The sequence below is a fragment of the Gavialis gangeticus genome, unplaced genomic scaffold, assembly GCF_001723915.1.
Source record: "Gavialis gangeticus isolate Ggan-Ray unplaced genomic scaffold, GavGan_comp1, whole genome shotgun sequence".
NCBI lineage: Eukaryota > Metazoa > Chordata > Crocodylia > Gavialidae > Gavialis > Gavialis gangeticus.
Genome location: NW_017729009.1, coordinates 14,194,771 through 14,217,774, shown reverse-complemented (window position 1 = coordinate 14,217,774; position 23,004 = coordinate 14,194,771). Strand labels below are relative to the sequence as shown.

The 23,004-nt window shown below is 44.8% G+C and overlaps 2 protein-coding genes across 2 annotated transcripts in view; both read left to right on the top strand.

Annotated features, from left to right (window-relative positions):
* The window catches only part of OGFR (opioid growth factor receptor), a 12,972-nt gene extending 2,345 nt beyond the window's left edge, over nt 1-10,627 (top strand). Inside the window, exons 2-8 of the mRNA XM_019510137.1 lie at nt 3,070-3,117; nt 4,163-4,225; nt 4,534-4,621; nt 5,936-6,014; nt 6,547-6,613; nt 6,982-7,130; nt 8,948-10,627. Coding sequence (XP_019365682.1) covers nt 3,070-3,117; nt 4,163-4,225; nt 4,534-4,621; nt 5,936-6,014; nt 6,547-6,613; nt 6,982-7,130; nt 8,948-10,277 — 1,824 coding nt within the window. The 3' untranslated portion in view covers nt 10,278-10,627. The remainder of the gene's footprint in view (nt 1-3,069; nt 3,118-4,162; nt 4,226-4,533; nt 4,622-5,935; nt 6,015-6,546; nt 6,614-6,981; nt 7,131-8,947) is intronic.
* Nucleotides 10,628-15,969: 5,342 nt separating this feature from the next.
* COL9A3 (collagen type IX alpha 3 chain) overlaps nt 15,970-23,004 on the top strand; it is a 97,242-nt gene continuing 90,207 nt past the window's right edge. The window contains exons 1-2 of the mRNA XM_019510133.1: nt 15,970-17,051; nt 18,342-18,410. Coding sequence (XP_019365678.1) covers nt 16,986-17,051; nt 18,342-18,410 — 135 coding nt within the window. The 5' untranslated portion in view covers nt 15,970-16,985. The remainder of the gene's footprint in view (nt 17,052-18,341; nt 18,411-23,004) is intronic.

Here is a 23,004-nt window from a genome sequence, read left to right as displayed (position 1 = left end):
TTTTTTTTTTTTTTTTTTTAAAAAAAGGATGGTTGATAACAGTGCACAAGGTCTTGAATCCACACTTGTCACCAGAAATATCAATGCCTTTTAAACACATTAACTCTTCTTTCATAAATGTATTGTCATCTCCTTCCAGATGAGGTTTGCAGTTATCTTTGAGGGGCTTGGAAGGACACTTAGACCAACAGAGAATGTTATTTTCTTGCTGTAAACTTAATACATGCATCTGCAACTCGGTAACAGCACCAATCTTTCTATAAAACTGGCTTCCCCCTGCCTCTGTTAAACTAATTTAGCTTCATTTCTCTTCAGTCTAGATTGTATTCTTTGCTTGGGAAGCTGTCTGAGGTTTTTGGGGATCCTCTTGGTCTTTCCAATGGACAGGTAGAGCTTTCTTTTTATTTTAAATCTGCATTTTCGAACAACTGGCTGAAACTAAATCTCAAATTGTATCTGTCGTTAAGTGGAGATGACTGTGGATATGTCTCTTCAGATTGCTTGTGTCTTAACGCCTCTAAATATATGCCTTTTCCATTAAATATCTGCATTCCTTCCCCCCTCCGACTCCACCCCGATCTGATATTTTAGATTTAGTCTCATTCTGTAAAAAACACTTGCTTAGCTTCCCATAGAGTAGCAGCCCTCGTGTTCTGTACCAGGGCTTCCTTCTAATAACACAAATGATTTATTTTGCATTCTCTAGTCTGCAAGTAATTTTGGTAGGGATTAAGGCTTTGTTTGCTTGGGTTTCTGTTCCTAATATGCTGTGGGCCCTTTGTCTGTCTGTGAGTCTTGCTGCTGCCTGCACATTGTGTCATCTCTCTTTTTGGGGCCGGCTTCCAGTTCTCAGCCAGACGTTGCTTGTCTCCATCATGCCTTTCATCCTCTGACCCTGTTCTCTGATTTTTCACTTGCTCTTCGCACCAGGGTGCAGGGCTTACCGTGGTGGTGATATTGGAACGGGGTGGGCGGATGCACAAGTCAAGAGATGCACGTCGGTGCATGGTGTGGACAGAAATAGATTTTGTTCCTGGAGTCTGTGGTCTTGGGCTGGGAGGAGATCCTCAAACTTCTTAGGACAGTCTATCTGACATGAAATGTGTGTTGCCTACTACTTACCCAGCGTGCTTTGTCTGGTCCTCTTCTCCTAGGGCTCTTCCTCTTGGATCCAGCTGCTTTTCAGTACATCTTGCTGCACTTCTGCTCCTTGACTTGGTCTGGCTTCTGCATATTTTGTACGTGTCTCCAATCCCCATTTGCCTTTTGCTTTGACCCTAGTCTGGAATTGGAGTGCATCTTCTGTTAGTTTGTGACAGGCTGTTTTGTTGGAGGCCAGTGCCCTCGTGGATGCTAGAAGGCCCGGTACAAACAAGATGCTTGGCTGGGACTCCTAGTTTATCCGGTATCAAAGGCAAAATTCCTAGTAGGATTGGGATTTAACACCTGGAGTTCAAAGACCATATAACCAAGAACATGCATAGGATTCATAAAGCTAAATTACGGTCTCCACTTACAACTCAAGCAAAGAACAGTACTTACCTCCCTAGCTGACAGCACATTTTGAAAAGGAGGCTCTTACAAGTATGCAGTGTCACTGATACTCCAAAGTCAGATTTTGGGAAATCTAAACCCTGTAAGGGTGTTGATTTGTATGGTCATGGGCAAGCCCCACAGTCTGTGTCATCTCATGTCAAATGGAAATAACAATCCTCTGCTTTGGGGATTTATCAAGTACCAAAGGAAGTTCCAGTTCTGTCTGGTTAGCACCTTTACTTTATTGGGGGAGTGTGTGGGAAGGGTTTACAACAGGGGTGGGCAAAATGCGGCTGCCAGGCCATTCTGTCCGGCCCGTGGGGCCCCTAAAAAATTTAGAAAATTAATATTTACCTGCCTCTGGCTGCCTTTCATGTGGCCCTTGACGGCTTGCCAAAACTCAGTAAGCGAATCCGCCTCCTGAAATAATTGCCCGCCCTTGGTTTACAGCAAGAGGGGTTTTTGTTTTGGGGTGGGTGTTGGGTTTTTGTGGGGGGAGGGGGTCCTCTGTTGCTTTATCTATGGTTTTGGTCCTTGGGGGAGTTTTTCTAAAGATGCCTTACATCGGCATGCACAATACATGAAAGACTGATGTTCAGTATTTGTATTACTAAAAAAAATAATAATTGGGACTGGAGTGACAAAACACTTGGCTGTGAGCTACTTGGTACAAAGTCTAGTTCTACCCTAGTAATGCAACAGGGAAAGTGATCTTTTTCCCCCATTGATTCGGTGTGTCAGGGTTTTCCCTTCAGACAGAAGACGGAAAGTAGTTGTATTCAGCAACTCTGTGTGTGTGTGTGTGTGAGTGTATGTGTCTATCTACCTTTTATCTGACCTTGGAGTGCTCATTTTCCAGGATGTGGAGTCCTCTGTCCCTGATCCACAAAGTACTTGTCTAATCCAGACTCCACTGGTACCGGTGTGGTTCTGCAGTACAATCTGCTTTGGACCAGGAAGGCTTTTGGTGCACGAGAAGCCCTCAGTGAGACCCCTCGGGTCCTTATTGATGATGCACGTTGATGGACTGAGGCCACAACACTTGGCACCCTGCCAGATTGCACCTATTTGCAGTTCTTTGCCATCCAGGCAGAAATAAAAAATCCAGTGTCCTAACTCCTACTTCCATATGGTGCAGAGAGGAGGGAACGCAGCTTTTCTTTTCTGTTTTTTTTTCCAGCGATTCTGTCTAAATATTCTTAAATTGATGAACATGTCGCAGACCTCCGGGGCCTGGTTCTTGCACCTGTTTATGCGCCACTGTCATTTTAATCGACTTGCCTTAGATCTTATCACCATCATGGAGAGAAGAATTGGGTATCAACTTGTCTGTGGATTATTTTAGCGATGATTAAAAGGACAAAGTAATTTCCTAATGAGTAGAATGCGTTGCTCCAGTGATTTGAATTATTAAAACATTGCCACCTGTTAATTAGTAGCAATCTGTATACTGTTTTTTTTAACTACTGTTGAAGTTTGGCTTCAATAGCACTGTTCTTAAGTTTCTCATTAAAGTACCTCTTTTATTTTTAGGAGCAAAGAAGAACAAATGTACCATACCTGAGTCAGAGAGGTTTTGAGGTAGGGTTCAAACAAAGCTTTGCTTGATTGAAAAGACAATGATGGTCATTATGGGAAGAAAGTGAAACAAAAAACGTCTGTTGACCCCTCACTGCCTTACCTGCCTTTGCACAAGATGCCACAGTTGCTTCTCTTCCACAACAGAAGGTTGCTCTTAGCTGTGGAAGAGTCTGGGCCAGCAGAGCTCAAAGGCAGAGACAATCCTGCTAAGATACCTATTGAAAGGCTTATGAGAACATGCTCTATTAAATGTGTGTAAAGAAGGCAAATGATATCTTGCCACACTGTATGGGGGTTTCCTTAACCCCCCATACAGGTGGGGAAAAACATTTCTTAAGAAATCCCAGACCTCTATTCCTAGCCTAGACAAGGCCTCGGATATATGCCTTGTTCTGTTCATCCTTTCATGTCCCCACATCCAGTGATGATATTTGTAGGGTTTGGCCTTTCTCTCCTAAAGCTGGGTAGCAACAGTTCAGTCCCTGGCATAAGTTGGGTTCAAATGAGCTTCTGTAGTCTGGTCCTGGTTAATAAGACTAGGAAAGAACGTGAGTTGCGTTGCTACAGAAGAGGACGTGTAGGCATCTTGGCCCACAGGAGTGCAGTGAAACAGCTAAAGTAAGATGGGAGCGCGCCCTGGGGAGGTGGGATTTCAGACCGGTGTGGAGGATTATGATGGGGTGGGAGAGGGATGTTTGCAGGCACTGAGTTTGAGCTAAGAGCCTTGTCACATTAGACTGCAGGGGATTTACAGCAGCGGTTCCCGATATGTGGTACACGTACCACCAGTGATGCATGTGAACAGATTTAGGATAATGACTTTATATGACAATAAATTTGCCGGTGGTACTTAGGGTTTGTATAAGTTTAAATTGGTGGTGCGCAGTCTGCCGAGAGTTTGGGAACCGCTGATTTGCAGCATCGTTGACAGCCAGCTCACCTAGAGGAAATGGGGAAGAACAATTTTGTTTGAGTTTGGTTTTTCCTTCTGATGAGAGGCTTTTCCTCCAGATTTTTGATTTGTCTTTTTTTCTTTTTCCTTCAGTTCTCAGCTGGACGTAACTGGAGAGCAGCGAAGGACTTGCAGAGATACAGGCACCATTACCCGGTACAGCCTGGGAACTTATGAATTTTCTTTCTTTTTTCTTCATGGGACCTGGGGAGCAATTTGTGAGACTTTCGTGTGGTGTTTGATTTACCTGAAGCTGGTAGAAAGGAAAACTTCACTTTTAAGTAATTCACTTATTTCACTCCAGTCAATGAGGTGCACCCATTGCCCCTGCCAGCTCAGAAAAAAACACTGAATACCAATACACTGGTATTCTCAGACTTTGGTAGGGAGATAAAAGGATCCAAGGGAATATATTTTATGTACCTGTGGCATTTACTTCTTGCTAACACTCGTCTTGCCTGCAGGGTTTAGAAGAATCAGAAGCAGATGAGGAAGAGGAAGAGATGTGGAATCTGAGTTTTTACAAAAACGAAATTAACTTTAAGCCTCGTGGTATGTATCTCACCTGGGCTTCCCTTGGACAATGCAGTTTTAATATGCGGGAGCTCACAATGAATTGGTAGAGGGAAAATAATACGTATGTCAGTTCCCAGCGCTGTGCTCGGTCTACCCAAGCAATATCCTGTGACCTACCTCAGTGGTTGCAATAGTTGCATGCAATCAGGGTTTTCTATTCCTACAATACAGAATGTAAGCAATTGCTTAGTTGTTTTTTATCTTTTGTTTCTATTGCATGTCTTAGAGAAACCATGCATCCCTTAATAGTCTATTTGTTAAGATCAAACCAGGACAAACCAAGCTGATTTCCTTCATTCTCACAAATAGCCTAGTAAGATGTGGTTCAGCTAAACCTACTTGAAGATGCATGCACCAGTGGTTGGAAATCCATAGTCAAAGAGTAGTTCTCGGTAGGTTGCTGTAACTACAAGGATGGCGTTTCTCAGCAGTCTGCCCCGGGCCCAGTATTATTAATGACGTAGTAAGCCTACCTTCTATTCCATTATCAAAGCTTTCAGATCTGATACCAGGATTCAAGGGCTTGCAGTTACTTTGGAGAATGGGATTTCCTTTTGAAATAATCTTAGAAAAATCAATAAATACGATATAATTTAGTAAGGACAAGTGCAGAGTGTTACCTTTTCTTATCAAATGCAAAACAGTTCTGTGGAAAACTATCTTGGGAGATGCAATGGGCCACAGACTGAAGATGTGTCAACAATGTCCTGCTGTCGCCAAAAAAAAAAACAGATGCTGTACTGGAGGATAGCATGGTCCTACCAATTACATCACTATCAGAGGCTGCAGCTACCAGCTGTTACTATGCAACTGCTACATCTGCATGTTATTATAATGATACAACTGTAGCAAACCTGATGGGCCTTTAGAGTCTTCTTCCTCCAGGATCAAAGTTAGGGTGACTGAGCTAGGTTGTATCTCTATAGTATCATCCAGCGGTAACAGTTACAGCATAGCAGGTCATGTGCATACCCAAGCAGCAGCCCCGCACCCTCTTAAAAGATACTAAAATGTGCATTTGTCTGTGCTGAGCTGCATAAACAGGATCATTTGGGTGTCAGACAGGTCAAGTCTATCAACGCTGCCTTACCAGAGTCTAGTTTGGGGTGCCACACTTCAAGAAAGATGTGGATTAACAGGGGAGAATTCAGAGAAGAGCAAATAATAATTTAAAAAGTGAGCAGAAGTCTAGAAAAAATGATCTCTGAGGAAAGATAGAATTGACGTTATTGCAGCTAGTCAGTTAACTCTAAACGTTCTCATTTGATGCATTTTCTTCTGTCACCCCAGGTGTATATATTGACACCCTCCTTAAAGATTGGTGCCATGATTATGAGATGCTGGAAGAAAACCATTCCTACATACAATGGTAAAGTTGCTACACAAGGAAATGACTATTTAGGGATCTTCTTCAGATGTGTATCACATATGTTTGCTACCGCTGGCGTTGTCATCATGGAACAGTGTCAGCCTGCCTCCCAATTCATTCTGAATGGTTAAATTGATTTTTAGTCCATTATGCTCCCATGAGATTGAGAAGGCTTTGGGTATCCTGAAGTTAAAGATTTCCTGTACAATGGTATGCAGACTTCTGTGCCTGGCTGCTGTACCTTTGACACGGACACTGTGGTGATAGATCAGTTGAATATCCAGATGGCTAAAAAAGACTGCTCAGAGTACACGTGGGTGCAGTGATTTCTTGCAGTGTAATAGTCTGTTATGGATTAAGTTCCCTGTGTAGTTATACAAAGTTATGTCCTATTTAAGAGGACGTTTGGCCTCCGTAGTGCTTGGGCTGTTGATGCACCTCACAGTGGAAACCTGTTGTTATGGAGCACGAACTCTTGGGTTGCATTTCATATCCTCTTCAATCTGATCTGCCAATCTTCTTCCCCTTCCAGGTTGTTTCCGCTGCGTGAACGTGGGATGAATTGGCAGGCAAAGCCCCTCACGTGTAAAGAAATCCAGGTACAACTTTTTATTTCAAACCTTTTAAACTTGGCAGGTACTGAGGGTTCTCCTAGGTAAAGTTCTTCCCAAATGGTAAGGTTGCTCCACTGCTTTCCCCACGTGCCCTCAGCATATAATAAGACCAGAGCTGTCTCCAGTGGCTGTTTAAATGCAGCTTTTGACTCTTCAGTTCCTCTTCCAATGCCTTAAGCAGTAGATCATGTGCTTGGCGACGTGGCTAATGAACATCCCCAATAGGTGTCTTAAATATTATGCACTTATGTGTATAACATATCACTGAGAAGTGCCTTAACGAACTAATGCAGGTGGTTTCCAACCCTTTTTAGGTTGCCTTAAGTGCAAATTCCATCTCTTGTACTTTTCAGGCCTTTAAGAATTCAGAGGAAGTTATGCAAAGATTCATAAAAGCGTACGAACTCATGCTGGGGTTTTATGGAATAACTTTGGCAAATCGAGAAACTGGGGAAGTCGAAAGAGCAGAAAACTGGGAGGAGAGATTTCGCAACCTGGATAGGTAAGACCCAATTTGCATTAAGTGGCTCTTTCCTATGCTTACTGTTACAACAGAAGGAAAGATCGCACAGAGCCAAGGAAATTGGTTGGCTGTTCAGGTATGGAGGTTTCCTCTGCTACCAGAGCGGCATGGTCTGACCTTAGGGGTGAGAGCCACTTACTCAAGAGCATGGACCTTCCTTTCCTAGCCCGGCCATTGACTCGGCAGGCTGTTGAGCATTTTGTTCCTTTGCATTGTTTGGAAGCCCCAGCTGAGATTGCCATGTATTATATGAGACTGCTTTGGCAATACTTGCCAAAGGTGATATCCATCTTCATCTCCCTGAGCCTGCAATATAAGCATAAACACTCATAGAGCTACTGCAGGGTTTGCCAGGAATGAATGTTCTCAACTGTGGTTTCAGAAACCATTGGAACAACTTTTACACACAACTCAGTTCTTCTATACTGAGGAGGCTTTCTGTTTTCTAACCATTGCTGAGAAGCCTATTCAGTGTTAATTTTAAAATTCAAACATCAAAGGAAAGATCAAAAAGGCACCAATCTCTAGGTACAGTGAGAAACTTGGGGTTGGAACTAGAAATTCCAGTGATTTTTATGGGGGGGGGATATTATGTATATAACAAGAATGCTTACTAACACTTTTTAGTGTGTTTAAAAGGCTCAGTTAATACTTGTGAAGTGCTTTAACATCCTTTGTTGAGCACATGCTGTCTAAAGTAGGCTCGTTCGAGGTGGATTTGATTTAAATGAAATTGATTTAAATCATTGGTCAGGAAGCAGCAATTTAATCGTTGTCTTCTACAAAAAGTGCATTCTTGTTGTTTGATATCCTTTATTCATTTAACTTCTTGACACTTTGCACTTTTAGAGAAAAGTAAGGGCTTGACTGTGTGTACACAAACTTGCAGAGAGACAACAGGAGCTTGCAAAGAACAGTTTTTCCAACTATTTAGTTGGTCTATTAAAAGATATCACATCTGCCCAAAGAATCTGGTCTGCCTAGGATCTCTGGAGACACAAATCCACAGTTTGAGAACTGAAGCATCACAGAGATGCTCAATGGGATCTACTAGACTGGACACTGGGTCCCACTGGGTAGAGTGGTTTCCTTTAATCTTTACTAATCTATAGAGGAACCTCTAAGAACTCCATAAGATTGGGCCCCTAATATAGTTCATGTCTTGTTGTGACCTATTTATAACACTTCTAAAAAGGTTACATGAATATATTGTCTCAAATAGTATATCATTAGACGTTATAATCCCTATTCCATGATTATATCTTTAAGCCTTAACTTATCTTAAAACTAACTTTATATGTTTTTAAAAAGCATCTTTAAAAAAAATTTAAATGATTACATTTAAAAAAATCTGATTTGAAATAAAATCCAATTTTTTTTTAATGTTTTTTATCCACCCTGGGCTCATTGTGAGTGGCATTGTTGAGATATGAGTGTATAATGTCTTTTCTAATAAATGATCTCTGAAGTGAGAAACAGTCTTAGTCCTGAGGAAGGCGCAGCCCTCTTTTGGAGCTGGGATACTGTTTAATCAGTGATGCTGTTTAATAGGGCATTTGAAGCACAGATAGGAGAACATGGTTGAAGACCAGAATAGATGGGTAGATACTGCAGCAATAGGTGCTTTAGAAACAGGCTGGCATATACTTGATCTTCCCCTCAAGATGCTTTTAAAGACCCATCCAACATTATTAATGTTCACCATGCCTGGGTTTTTTGTAAGCCTAGGCTGTGTTAGTTTTTCCCTAACGATTTGATTTTCCTGCCTGTCTCTATTTTTGTTTATTCTTTCTCAGGTTTAGCCACAATAACTTGCGGATAACACGCATCCTGAAGTGTCTAGGTGAGATGGGGTATGAACACTATCAAGTATGTCTGGTTAAGTTTTTCCTGAGAGAAACCCTTTTTTATGAGATGCTCCCCAACGTTAAGAGAAGCGCCTTGGACTATTTCCTCTTCACCATCCGAAACAAGCAAAAGAGAAGAGAACTGATCCATTATGCATGGCAGCACTTTAAACCTCAGAGTCGGTTTGTTTGGGGACCACATCAGAAGCTCTTGAAGTACAGATGTAGGCCATCAAAGTCTCAGTGCTGCCAAAAGACTGAAGAAGAGCAGGAGCCCGTCAGAGGAAAGAAGAGAGAGGCAGGAGGAAAGGATGAAAGCAAACTAAATGGAGAAGAGAGAGCTGGAGATGCTGCAGACTTGCAGACCAGAAAGGTGACTGAGGACCACGAATCGGAGAAGTTAAGTGAACACGATCACACTACAGACAAAGGAGACGCTGAAGAAGAGACGCAAGCCTTGCTGCCCCAGCCAGAAGAGAAAGATCCAGGTACTGAGGCTCTTGGTTTGGGGGATAGAGCAGAGAATGACTATCTAAAGGAAAGCAAGAAAAGAAAGCTGGATAAAAACAGCAAGTGCACGGGTCTATTGAAAAGTCCCACCGACATTGAGAAGATTTCTCATAATCTAGGAGAATGTGTTCTCAATCAAGAGAACACGGAGCCACTACCAGCCTTGCAGAAATGCAATGCCCCAGTGATGACTGAAGAAGACAGTGTGGATACGGACAGCTTAATGGAGCCTGAATCATCTGATGCGGCTGTAAAGAGGAGGAAGGTGGATGAGACGACACCAGAAAATGAGGCTTTAAACACAGCCATAAATCTGAATGCAGAGGCCTCTCCCTGCAGTGCCCAGGTAACCAGCCCAGATTCTGTAAGCCAAGGGACTGAGGAAGAAGAAGCGAGTGAGGAGAAGCAAGCTGTGCAAGAAAGCAGCGTGCAAACTCTGTGTAGCGCTGAGTTGCCTGGCTCTGAGGTTGGCCTGCCCTCGCCAGGAGAGGACGACTCGGTGGCAAGCAGAGAAAGTGCTAAAATAGAGAATGACAAGAGCCAGCCTAACAAGACTCTACCAGGAACCAAAAGCCAGGCAGACGGTCTCGGGCTGGAAGAAGAAGCAAAGGATGTGAATATAAAAAGGGAAGACAAAGCCTCAGGTGGGGTCCACGGCCAAGCAGCTCCCCCTGAGGAGCACACAGGACATCTTGCCAACGCTGGGAACGTAATACAGGAAACAGGCGGCTCTGGGGATTCAGCAGAACCTAGTGACCTGAAGATGTGATGGAGCAACCCAAATATTGCAAAGGCACTAGGGCAAGTGGAGGAAGAGCCAATGGCATCCTAAACACCAGGAGCAAGGTGGGTGACTTGTGCACCAAAGACCAATGGAAGAACACATCCTTAAAAGTCTAGAACAAACCCAGCCCCCCTGCCCCCTCACTCTTTTTTTTTTTTAACTACTATAATGACTTAGCTGAGAACTAGCCACTGGTTATCCTCACCAGGAAAAATCTGCTTCCCAGGGAGAGCCTCTCACCACCCACTGTCACGTTGGTATGTGATGTTCCAGACAGGCTTCAAGAAGGGGGACGTCTGCTCTTTGCTGCTTTCCCAATATGTTCTTTATTTTTTAAAGAAGCAAACAAAAAGTGTTTCCTCTTCAGTAGGTCAGAAGTCACAGATTAGTGAATTAAAATGGTTGGGATACAGACACTTCTGGCATAAGCCACTTTGCTGGATATGCTTTATACCAAGCAACTTCTCTTTGCCACATTGGAAGTGGTCGCGCCAGGGTGGAGTTCGTTTGTTGGTCCTCTGGAAGAGTCTGATGCAAGGCCCCGGTCACCTTGGCAAGGCTCTGTGGAGCTGCTGGTAAAGATGTGCAGTGGTCTCAAGCGTCCTACTTAAAGCCTGGCACAGGACTCTGTTCTGCTCATGTTTGCACATGAAATGGGGCGTGAGTGATGAGCTTAATGTGTGTATGAAAGAACAAATAATTTACCAATGGGCAGGCAAGTTTTTCGTGGGGAATAAAAGACCGCTAATTAAATTGCAACCAGCAGCCAGTGTTCGCCCTCAAGCAGGGGGCTGTTATTTCCAGCATAAGTGCAGGGGCATCATGTATTTGCATTTCTGTAGGTCCTGGCAAGACTCACTCAGACCGGAGATATGAGTGAGAGCTATATCAGGGTTTTCTTGATATATATATGAGAGAGAGAGAGAAAGATATATCTATAGAGAGAGATCTCTATAGATATATAGATATAGATATAGATATAGATATAGATATCAAGCAGCCTTAAAGGGAAGGGGGATGGGGAATATATATATATTTCTTTCCCCCTCCCCTCCCCACCACTTCCTTTTAGGAAGCATCCAGCTGCCTAAGGCTTCTCTTTCAGAGACCTGAGACTCTCAGATGCTGTTTTTTCCCCTTATTTGTAAGCTCCTCTGTCCCCATGTTAAAATACAGAAACTAATATTTTTCCCATCCTTTTTTCACAGCCTTGCTAATAAATCAAACTGGTTTCTCAGGTACATTTTTCTACCGGCTTTAGTCCCTCCTCTGTCCCTAGGGCTGACTTTCAGCTTTGATAACATTGACTTCAATCTCTTTTTGGTAGGTCTACCTATAGTGGATGCTGGTAAGGACCATAACACTTGCTTATCAGCTAGGAAACAGAACAATTGTCCCCTCTCCCGCCCCTTCCAGGTGGTGAAAAGTTTCTATTCTCATTTCTAGCCACCTGCTACTTGCATTTACACTAATATCACCTACCATTAATCATCCGTGCCCTGTATAGAATCAGCTAGTTCAAAAGAGTAATGTACAATTTAGCATTTTCTCTTGCACAAAGCGTTAAGTTATTTTTGGTAGGGCATCTGTCATACAGAGCAGAGAAGAAAAATTCCTGCATCTGAAAAGACTGGACTTTGATGTTCATTTAAATGGTTTTAGTGTTTATGGTTTTGCTTTTGTGGGGGGGGTTGTTTTTTTTATTAATGCCGTATGGTTTCTGTCGAGCACCGCTACTGCTTGGCTCAGTCATCCAGTTGGCACAAAGACGGAGTTGCACAATGTGGCGATCTGTGCTACTGCTCTTAAGAAGCTTTATCTTGTTGGGAATTTGATCCGTGATTTGTCTTCTCAACTTGTGGGGTCTGAGCCAGCATGACACTTAAACACGTGTGTAATTTTGAGCACACGAGTAGACTTCATTGCAATCAATGGGCCTCCTCGGAGCTTTTAAGTGCCATGTTGGATAAAGGTCTTAATGAATACATTTTCAAAATGTGCTTTTCTCTAGTAAGGAAAAAAAAAAGATGTTAATGATCCAAAAAGAATAAAACTAGTTGTAAATATGAAGGGAATTTAGTGAAAACACTTTTGTAAAGGGCAAAGGCTTTTTATCATTGCTTTTTGTACATATTTGTAGTTGTGGTTTTTTTTTATTTGGGGGATGAAATTTTCCCTTATGAATACTTGGCACACTTCACGTATTCAGTATGGCAATGTGTTTTAAAGGCGATCTCAATGGAAGCTTTGATCCGGAGCAAAAATAATCGTCTGTTATGTTCAGGTTTAGGATTTCAACTGTCAAGTCTTTGAATGGGTTTGCAGAGGATATTTTTAGTGTTAATAGCTGTTCAGTGGACTCGATTTGTTGTGTGTAACAGTGCATATTAAAGTACAACTTTGCAAACCAATTTCCAGTTTCATTTGTCGATGTTTTAAAGGATGCCTCCTGAAAGGCACTCATTTGCAAGAACATTTTGAAGAAAGACAAGCTTTTCCACTTAATGTCCCCTTTGGTGGGAGGCATCCAGGTGCTTTGTTCTTTCTGCTAATCTGCTGCCTTCTAAAATTACTTCTGGCTTCCTAACCCACTGTTTTCCTAGCTTTCCTTCTCACCTGTGTGGACACACCCTACCTCCTCTCATCCTTCTCCGTTTCTACTTACCTACCCCAAACCTACAACATGTATTGGTGGTCTTCTCCAGGATAGTAACTGTGCTCAGATGATAGTATTCCTTGTGCAACAGCTGTGCCCCAGACAAGCAGCTAACAAATAGCACCTATTCCAGCCTTCTGGAAGTGCTTTCCCTGTGAGTTTGAATTGTTGGTGGAAGGGGTTTCCAAACCTCCAATCCATAGCAGTCGATAAAAGAAAATGAGTAGCACCGTCATCTAACCCTCTGCTCATCTGAACCTACATTTCAGCAATGTTGGTGTCTTTGGACTTTTGGCAGGGCTACACAAACATGGGTCAGTCCTAACTAGTCTTGTTCTTTAGGTTCTGCTAGAAGGAAATATAACTAGTTTTTTGCCCAATAGAAAACAAAAAAAGGGAATTCATCCTTTCTAATGGAGCTCAAAATTTAACATTTTGTTTGTTCTGATTGCAGTGAGGATAGGGATCGCCTGGTCCAAGTTTTCCATTGTGCCGTGGCAAATTCAAGTTACAAAACAAGCGTGCATGTATTATGGAGGTAATTTTCTATCCAGACTGCTTGCTGAGACAATGGGGAATTTTCTCTCCCACTATATTAGGAAGGGGGAGAAGATTGCCTTCCATCTCAAGAACTGGACAGGGATTTGGTGGGATCGGGATGAAATTCCTAGACTGCCACTAGCTCTTTTGAGGATGCTGCCTGTTCCCTGTGCCTCCAGCATGGGAATGTGCATTGCCTCTAGTACAGGAGGGCTGTAAAGAGTGATCTAGTAAGATTACTGTGATCTAGTAAGTTATATGTCCTTGTTACAAGAACTATCTAGAAAGATGCCGCCGCTTGTGCCTGAGGGTCTTATCCGTATCTGGGTACGATCACTTCTCCAGCTACTCCAAGAGAGGGCACAGCATACCTTGCACACACAACCCCCCTTGCCAAAATGGTATTTCCATTGCAAAGTCGAGCGCTTGAAAGTTAAGAAATACTAGCATTTGTGGCACAGATGAACTGAAATTGGCTCCATTTGCATATGTATTAAAATGGTCTTTAATTGCATAATCTCACACTAGTTTTTGACAGAGAAACCTCCCACAGCATTTTCTTTTAACAGAAGGGTGTGTGTGATTTCTTTTTGCTTTTTTTTTTTTAAAGAAGAAAATTGGGGGGTGGGGAATAAACTTTATCCAAAAATAAAATCCCAAAATAAAATGATAAATCCAATATGTTCTACAGTCATTGCCAAGCTGGGTGCTTTGTAAGCCAGTGCAGGTCTCTGCCGCGCTGAGTGAAAGGAATCGCTGCTAGGAGCTGCGGTAGTGAATCATCCGGCAAGGAAGAGGAGGCTTGCTAATGCAATGTGTTTGACATGCTCTGAGCCTCAAGTATTTTGGGTTCTGTCCCCAGTTTGGAAGAAGCATGCGTCTAGTGTGGCCACAGGCCCTTCTGCTTCTGCACTGTCTACGTGCACACCCGGTCTTCAGCCTGTCCTGTCTCCGTCCCGCTCCCTTTCTCTGCCATCGCAGTCCAGTAAATCTCTTTACCTTGTTCTTCCCACTCTACATGGAGCCAGCTGGGCTTCTCGTCCCCATCCCCCAGGTTTGGATAAACCCAATCATGTGCCCGAGAGTGCAAGTATCCTAAATCCCTGAATATCTCTGAAGTAATGGAGCAACCCAAGGGAAGGAGCTCTACTGCTGTACCTGTCAATGGAGGTAGCACAGGTGGGCAGCCAGGGTGGCGGCAAGGAGGGAGCTGGCCTGTGGGGTGGCAGATGCAGTTGTGTGAAAGGGCTCCAGGGCACAGTGTGCGAGGGGGAAGGAACTGGGTCCAAGGGTAAGACTTGCTCTGGGTGTGCGGCGGGGGGGCAAAATGTGGCTGAAAAGTGTTGGATGTTGGGAGGATGAAGGTGAAGGTCAGCGGAGAAGTTGGCAGCACGGTGTGTCATTGCAGGTGAAATCCCATCTACCCATTGGGACCCAGCTGGAAGCTTCCACTGCTGGTGTAAGCCATGACATACCCCTGTGAGAAATGGAGGGGTTCCTCTTTTGCTCCTGTTAAATATTTCCTAACGTCCCCACTGTGGAGGTGCGGTAGTATCTGTTCCCAACGTGTGCCTGGTAGCGGGCTGGGCTGCCCACACCTGTGCTAAGATAGACAGCAGCTTCCGTTTCTGGTGCCAATCTGGTGTTTCATGGTAATGTGCGGTGAACGCTGCTTTCCATGCGAGCAGCCTGTCTCCTGGCACACTTGGGCACGTGCATCCTGCAATGCTCTGCTTCCCCCGTATGGCCTGCAGAGTGGGATCTGACAGCAGCACTGTGCACTCCTTTCTCCGGTCTTGCACAGGCACTAGCAGCGCTCAGAGGCAAATGTGCCCCATGTGGACTTGCTCCACGATCTCAAGAACATATTGTCCGTGCCAGCACCTCAAGCCTCCAGCTCCCTCACCTTGCAGCATGGGAGCATGGCAGAGCGCTTGGAGCTGCCCAGCAAAGAGGCCTCATCACCTCAGGATCATACTATGAACTACACTGGGCTGTTGCAGCTTGGCAGCTCCCCGAATTGTGTGTCTTGCTCCAAACACATGCCGGGATGGCTGGAGGGACCGCTCCTGTTGCCTTTGGGTCCCTGCTAGAGTTATGGCTTGACAAGACAAGGAAGCACATTTTTGGCTTCTGTTTTTCTTTCCAGACATCCCTTCTTGGGACGAGAAGCATAGACCTGCCATTCCCTGCCTCTCCTAATACCGAGCACCTCGCCTGGCTGCGCCAGGTAGAGACAGAAATGTCAGGCTAGCTTCCTGTCTGCCCCCTTCTCTCTCTTGGAGAGCAAACGTTTGCATTAGGAAGCTACCGCTAAGCGGTGCATTCGCTTTCTCCGCTTTGCAAGACGGTCTCTGTTCTGGCAGAACTTTGCACCTCTCCTTCTCCCGCCCCACCAGCTCCCTTGCCTGTGCTTTCTTCCAGCGATGTGTAGTAGACACAGCGGATGGGCCAGCGAGGTGGGACTATCCTCTGGTGTCAATGGAAAAAAGAGGAATAGGCAATGATACAGTTGCATCAAAATGAGCTGCACCGCTCCCCTGGTCTCAACACTTTTCTCTTCCTCGTGGATATTCTCTGCTTCCACCTCTTCCCAGCAGTCCTCCTCTTTGGATGAAAATCATCTTCCTTAGCAGATGCAGGAAAACATATAGGACCACTGTTCATATGCTAACGTCAGGGAGGGCCTAAGAGCTGTCGTCTCCACGTCATGCTCCTGTTGCAAACGTATGTCAAAGGCAGGTCTGGATTTTTCTTTTTACTTTTTAAGGCTTTTCCTTGGTCTTTGCTGCTGTGGCTCTCCTTTCAGTACCAGGTGTAGCACATCCCCACACCACAAACCAGATGCTCTTTTGAGGCTCCAAGTAAAAATAAAGATGCTAGATACATATTCACAGCTAAGAAAGCACTGAGGGAAGTAAGGACCTTTGCTATCGCCCCTTTGCAGGGGCCATGCATTTTTCTCAGGAAATAAAAGAGCCACCGGTGTTGAGTAAATCTTCATTTCTGCTGCCCTTCACTTCTCCAGCTGCAGCAGTGGATCGCAAACAACTTGCATCTGGTCCAGACAAGCCCAAGTGGATGTTTAAGTATCCCGAGAAGAGGGATCTTCATTTTATCTCCTTAGGTGTTTGCCACGTGGGCTGGGGCAAGTCCAGCCCTCTCCTGGTTCAAAGGGTCTCCTCCCTCTTGGCTCCTGGCAGGAGGCTGCGTGCCTCCTTTCATGACTGCCTGCCACTCTGCAGTTTGGCCCCTCTCCTTTCCCCACCTCCTCCTCCTGCAACCTGGTTTCTCTGCCTCTCTCCTTCCCTCCGAGCTCAGCCCCTCTCGCCTGCCTGTGTTCCCGAGCTCTGCCCCCTCCAGCTGGAGACTCGGGTTTATCTGGAGGCAGAGGGGACTCATTTGGGAGCTGAGATCCAGGAGGTGAAGGAAGGAGCTGCTGAAACCAAGAGAAGAGAAAGGGTTTAGGAGCTACGAAGGGACAGAGCCTGGAGACCATGGCTGGATTCTCAGTTCTGGGGCTGCTCTTTCTTTTTCAGCTATTAGCCACATCCTCAGCTCAGGTAAGAATTTTCTTTTACATCCAAAGGGCCAAAACCACCAGCCACTGCAATGAGAATTGCATCAAGAAGCAAGACTATTACAGAGCTGCAGGGTGAAGTGCGCTGCATGTCCTATGGCACATCTTATTAAAGTTTGTGTCTAAAACTAAAGACAGGATACTGCTTGGGCATTTCTGTCTGTAGGTGCCTTGCAGTAGGAGAAAAAGTGTTTGCATTCACGTTGGCAGGAAACAGACCCTGCTACTTTTTAAATGTCTCTACAGGAGCCATCCTCCTAGTTGTATCACTGCAAAGAAAACCTCCCAGATAAAAGACAGTGTTGACCCAAGGAAAGCAGTTTTGTTTTACTTTACAGTACCATCTTGCTCACTAAACTAAACACCTCATGTCATCTCGCTCTTCATCTTATTCAGAGATTTTTTTTCCCCCCCTCTTTCCCTTAGTTGGTCTATTTTTAAAGCATCTTTAGGAAAAGCACATTGGATCCTTATTTGAAACTATGTGCATTCATAGCAAGCGCCCTGATCGTGGCATTAATTCTCTAATGTGTCACTCGGGAAAACCTTTCCATGTGGGTTTTTGCATTGCATTCATGAAGGAATTTTTGCAGCCTGGCTCAGGAATTCGGAGCCGACCCTCATCTGCTGGGAGCAGAACTGGCTCCACAATGAAACCTTTGTTCCCTGAAGCTGGATGGCAGGTTACTCTTGGGAGTCATTTCCACAGAGCAGGCGTTTGTAGAGACCCTCTTCCCCCAACCCCTGCTCCAAAAAGCCAAACTTCTGTCTGGCTTAGAGAAGAAACTACCCCAGAATGGTTTGTTTAGCTCTGCTTTTCTGCACGCTGTCCCTGCAAGCTCTCTCTCCGCCTGGTCCCCCATAGAAAGGGGCTCACTTTGACCGCCGAGTACATGCCCATGTGTACGCATGCTATTCTAGCGCAGGTGGCCATGCCTTTTTCTTGTGTCTCCAGTGCAAGCTGGGTTTGGGACTTAGGAAGCCAGACCCTAGGAAACTGAGTTCCTCGAGGGACCCTGCCTGTTTCCAAACTGACATGGGGACAAGAGCAAATAAAATTGCCGTAAGCTTTTCAGTTCAGTAGACTTGCTCCTATCCAGAGGAGATGGGCTGGGTGTCCCATATGTGCAGAAGATGTGCTCAGATTTTTAACGTGCGAGGCTTGGAAAATCCTTGCCCGTATCCCGAGCTTTTACTTTCCCACTGTGATCTCTCACCCACTCTGCTGGGCTCTTCTAATGCAAAATCTCTCTCTTTCCCCCGACTCTCCCAGAGAGCAGGACCACGAGGCCCTCCTGGACCAAAAGGACTCCCTGGACCACCTGGCAAGGACGGCATCGATGTGAGTGTTGTACGGCAGGGGGCATCCACATCTGGGGGAGGGGAGCGGAGGTGGAGCAAGGGGAGGACTCATTTTCACAGAGGAGTTCTTCTACTTCTCCAGCCTTCCAGAGAGAAGCTCCAGCCGAAAAACAGCCCATCTGGCATATGCAAAAGGCAAAGGTGCACTATCCTGCAGGAGACTCAGGTGCTGAGTACCTGGAGATAGCTTCCAGTATCTTGCAGGTCCAAGCCCTCAGTGCCATGTAAGATTTCCTGGTGCATACAACAAGGAGGATTTCTGAACTTTCCAAACCTCTTTTAGCTCCTCTCTGGCACCTGGGTGGGACATAGTTTGAAGGATGGAGGACAGCGGTGGGTTTAGTGCAGCGTGTTGTTGTATGCATAGCATGTTGTGTATTTTGTTTCAAATATTGCAGACCCCCCTAGGTCTCTAAGACACCCTCTGGAAAACTGAATTCAATACGTAGGACTAGATTGCATCCTACCAGTGTTATAGCTCAGACTTTGGTAAAGTTACTCCAGGTTTATGTTGGTGTGATGGAGATCAGGATCTGGCCCATCAGTTCCTATGGGAATGTGTGTTTCTTTAGTCATAGGAAAAAACACAGGAAAGTCTATGGACTATATTTTTGGGGTAAAATTCCTTATTATTAACCTTTCCCCATGGCTGCTGAGGCAGAAGCTCAGCTGCTGTAGGCTGTAGTGCACAAGGAAACCTTGTCCTACTGCTGTTAGTTGATGTTTCCATTGTGAGATGAAACACTTTGGCTATTTCTGGCCACTGAATAAAGACAATATTGTCGCTTTTCATCCTACTGCAGTGGATCAAACCATTTCAAGAAAACTGGATATTTCAGATACTGTCAGCCAGACTACGTTCATTCATGCTGTTTGTGCCTAACTCCGTGATCTACTCAGCTCTTTAGGCAGACATGCAAAAGTCTGCTTGTCCCAGGGAGCTAATTTTGTTTCGGACAAAAAGGCCAAAAAGCTATACTTGTTCTCCTCAAGGTAACGGGTGAACAAGGAGGTTTTGTGTCTACGACTGTACAAGTGTATAAGCATTTTGCAAGACTGAACTTAAATAAAACCCTCTCTGTTCTGCAGCCAGTCCCCTACCCATGTTCCTAGATGAAAGGAAATCATTTTATTCAATAAGTTTATTCTACTTTTGCAACAGGGAATGGTTTAGAGGAAGAAGATCAGGAATTCCTATCTGCCTTTGGGGAATATAAAAGTAAGGGGATGCAATTTAAATTGATAGAGGGCAAAGGAAGTACTTGCATGACACCCAATTTAACCTGTGGAACTCATTGCCACAAGGTATTGTGGAAAAGAGGTATTCAAGGAAGGATTGGCTTTATCTAAGGAAAACAGCCAGAGTGATTAAAGGAAGACGACAAATTCTGGGAGGCATCGAGACCTCCACGCTTCAGTAAATTCTAGCTAGTTTCAGGCACTTCTCCCCACTTGTCCTATAAGAGCTTTTATGGGATTTCTTGAACTTTCCTCAGCAGCAATTACTTCTGCCAGAGGCAGGATTAAGAGCCAAGTGAGGGACTGGTATGATCCAAGGGGGGGCGATGCCTATGTCACAATTGCTAGGGGATTAATTGAACAAATTCCCACTGACATAGGAATTGGCATTGAACTGTATTTTAATAATCCAAAGATCATAATGCAGCCAAGCTGCTGCAACTGATGTGCAAGGATCTGTTTAGATAGATGTATAGGGTGTTATGTCAGTATTTCTCACCCAGAAAGAAAAAGGAAAGAAAAGATGTTTTTTCCCCGTTCCATGCACATGGTGTTTGCTTCCAGAAACTGAGCCCCATGCCTTCAGAGGATGTGCTCTTCTGGGGGCCTCTGTTCTTGAGTCCTAGCCTCTTCCACCTAGCAGGCATCAAAGTGGTACTTTCTTAGGATTGCACATAGATGCCTAATTTCACCTCGCTAGAGTCCCTGAAAAAACATTGACACAAAAAGGTGGATGGATGGGTCTGTAGTGTTTATTGTGACACAGTCTTCAGGCTAAGGTGAAGGCATATCGGAAAAGAAGACACACCAGCGATCTCCCAGGGACTTGAGCAGCATGGAATAGGATTGATCTGAAGCACTGAGATAACTAAGTGCCTCTTTATTTTACTTACGAGGTATCAGTCTGGCCATTGGGGCCTGAACACCAGTAGCTCTAGTCTGAATCAAGTCTGAGAACCCAAACCCTGTAGTCCTGGTCCAGGGCTGGCGTGCATGAAGTTTGAAAACGTTTACCATGTGAAGGATGCAGGATGTATCTTGTATGCTTCATTTAGCTGCATATGAGCTAAATGAAGCATGCAAATGAAGGATGTAGCAAGACCAAAAAGGAAACCGTTCTTTCCTAGAGTCCTAAATGGAAGACGCTCCTCTGTCCTTCAGCATCCAATTTTGCTAGCACCTCTTATCATGACGATTCCCCCGGATTTGCCTTGAGCCTCCTGTGGTTGGTGTGCAGTGCAGTGGCATGGCCTTCTGGGGAAAGAGCTGCCTTTTTCCTGCCGCAGCGCTCTTAGAAGGCATTTGTGGTGTGTGCCGCCCCACATCGCTGTGCCTTTTTACAGCACTGAAAACCGAGGGTCCTGTTGAAGATGTGCCAGAGGTGCCTTAAAGGCAGAGTAGCAGTGTGAATTCTAACACTGCAAAGAATAAGATTGCTATTTGACTCTATACCAGTGAGATTTCAAAAAACACACACGATCAGAACTATTCGTGATCATTTTAAAATATTGCATTTTCTTTGTGGATTCGTTTGGTTTTGTTTTTTTCCTTCCTATTATTTCCCAGAATCATCCCAGCCAGGTTCTGTTTAGAGGGGGCGGTTAAAGAAACAGCAAAATCTCAGAACAGCCTCTGGCTGGGTGCATGTTGCAAAAATGTACAGCAGCTACCTTCATGTAGGCCCTACACAGCGAGCAGTACATAATACACAACTGAATTATTCAAGCCAACTCTGCCCAAGCCTCAGATGAACCCAACACCAGATGCGCCATTGCCAAGAGCTCCTTGTTTCACTTTTGCCTTTCAGGAGGTGCTATACCTTTCAATCCCATTGAAGTCTCCTATAATTATACCTTTTAAAATACTGCATGTTCCATGCTTTGTAACAAGGTAATTGCTCAGCTCCCTAGAATAGACGGGGTGTGCTGTGAATTAAACCAGCCATCTAAGAGTTTCTTTGCATTAGTTCCAGGCGTGTAATGTTAAAGAAACTATTGTCAGTTTTCTAAAAGCAGATTTTTCCCCCTTTTGCTGAGTCCTTAATACAGACTTGCTGAGAATAAGTAAACTGGCTTCCCTCTCACATAACACTGGAGACAATTATGCCTTTGCTGACGGTGCTTCTGATTCACTACCGGTGCTAATGGTGATCTGCTAGTAGAGGGGTAAAATAAAATACCGGGCTCCAATTCTGACTAGACTTTGGTACCACAAACCCCGGCACCCCTGCAAAGTCCTTGGTTCAGTTGAGGCCCAGGACAGATCCTGAGCAGCTTTCTCTAAGCTTGTAGCCTTACTGCCAGGTCTGGGTATCACTGACGACTGTGAGGAAGGGGCAATGTCTGGGGGGAAGAAGCTAAACCTACTTATTGCCATTCATAATTGCAATTCCAACCCAGCCGTCTCAGCAGAACTGCTCCCTTCATTTTTGTTAGCAAAGAGCTTTCCCAGCTTGGAAAACGATGTCTATTTATGGCAGGTTTGTGGGCAAAGCACTGCAGTGGGATTGCTTCAGCAAGCATGAGCACAAAGATGCCCTCTGTTTGCTGCCTGTCCAGTCTGTGCCTGCTCCCCATCACTGCAAGATGCAAATCCCTGTGCCATCACTGGAGGCAGTCAGAGCAAGGGTGAGGCTATGGAGGTTGCATGGGCTTTCCAGTTGCTAATTCAGGAACTATAGAGCGATTATACAGACTTCCACGTTAGCTTGTGCCTTCACAGCTCCCTACTGAGAGGCCCACGGCAGAGAGGGCCACTGCTGAGCCCACTTGGACAATCTCTCCCTTCACATCTTCCTCCTGCTAAGACATTTTGCACCTCGGGCCTCCCCAGCAAACATATTTAACAAAAGATTAGTATTAAATTACACTTCTTTCTAGCATCCTGGCTCTGTTTCCCTTCCCAGATATCCTTTTGCCCTTGGAAGTTTCTTTGCCTAAAGTTCAGTCGTGGCGTCGTCAGCCAAGAGCACTCTCAAATTAATTGCTTGCATAGTTGTTAAAATCTGAAGAAGGATGGCTCGTGGCTTCACTCTTCGGCATTGAGAGGTGGTCTTCCGGGTAAATCCTTGAAGTGATGTTTGCAGTTTCTTCCAGGTGGGCATCGCTGGGTTTTGAGGCACAGGGGGAAAATGATTAATATTCCTCTGTCTTCAATATTCTGCTCACATAAGAGAAACTCTCCGGGTCGTGTTATGCTCCAAGAAGCTAATGCCTCCCTTTTCTGCCCCTTGTGCTGGATGCCCTGTGCCAGAGGTGCCTCCAGCTTTAGACCCAAACCCATGGCAGCAGGGTCACAGGAGGAGAAAAGTTGCCAGGTCCATTATGGCCATTGTG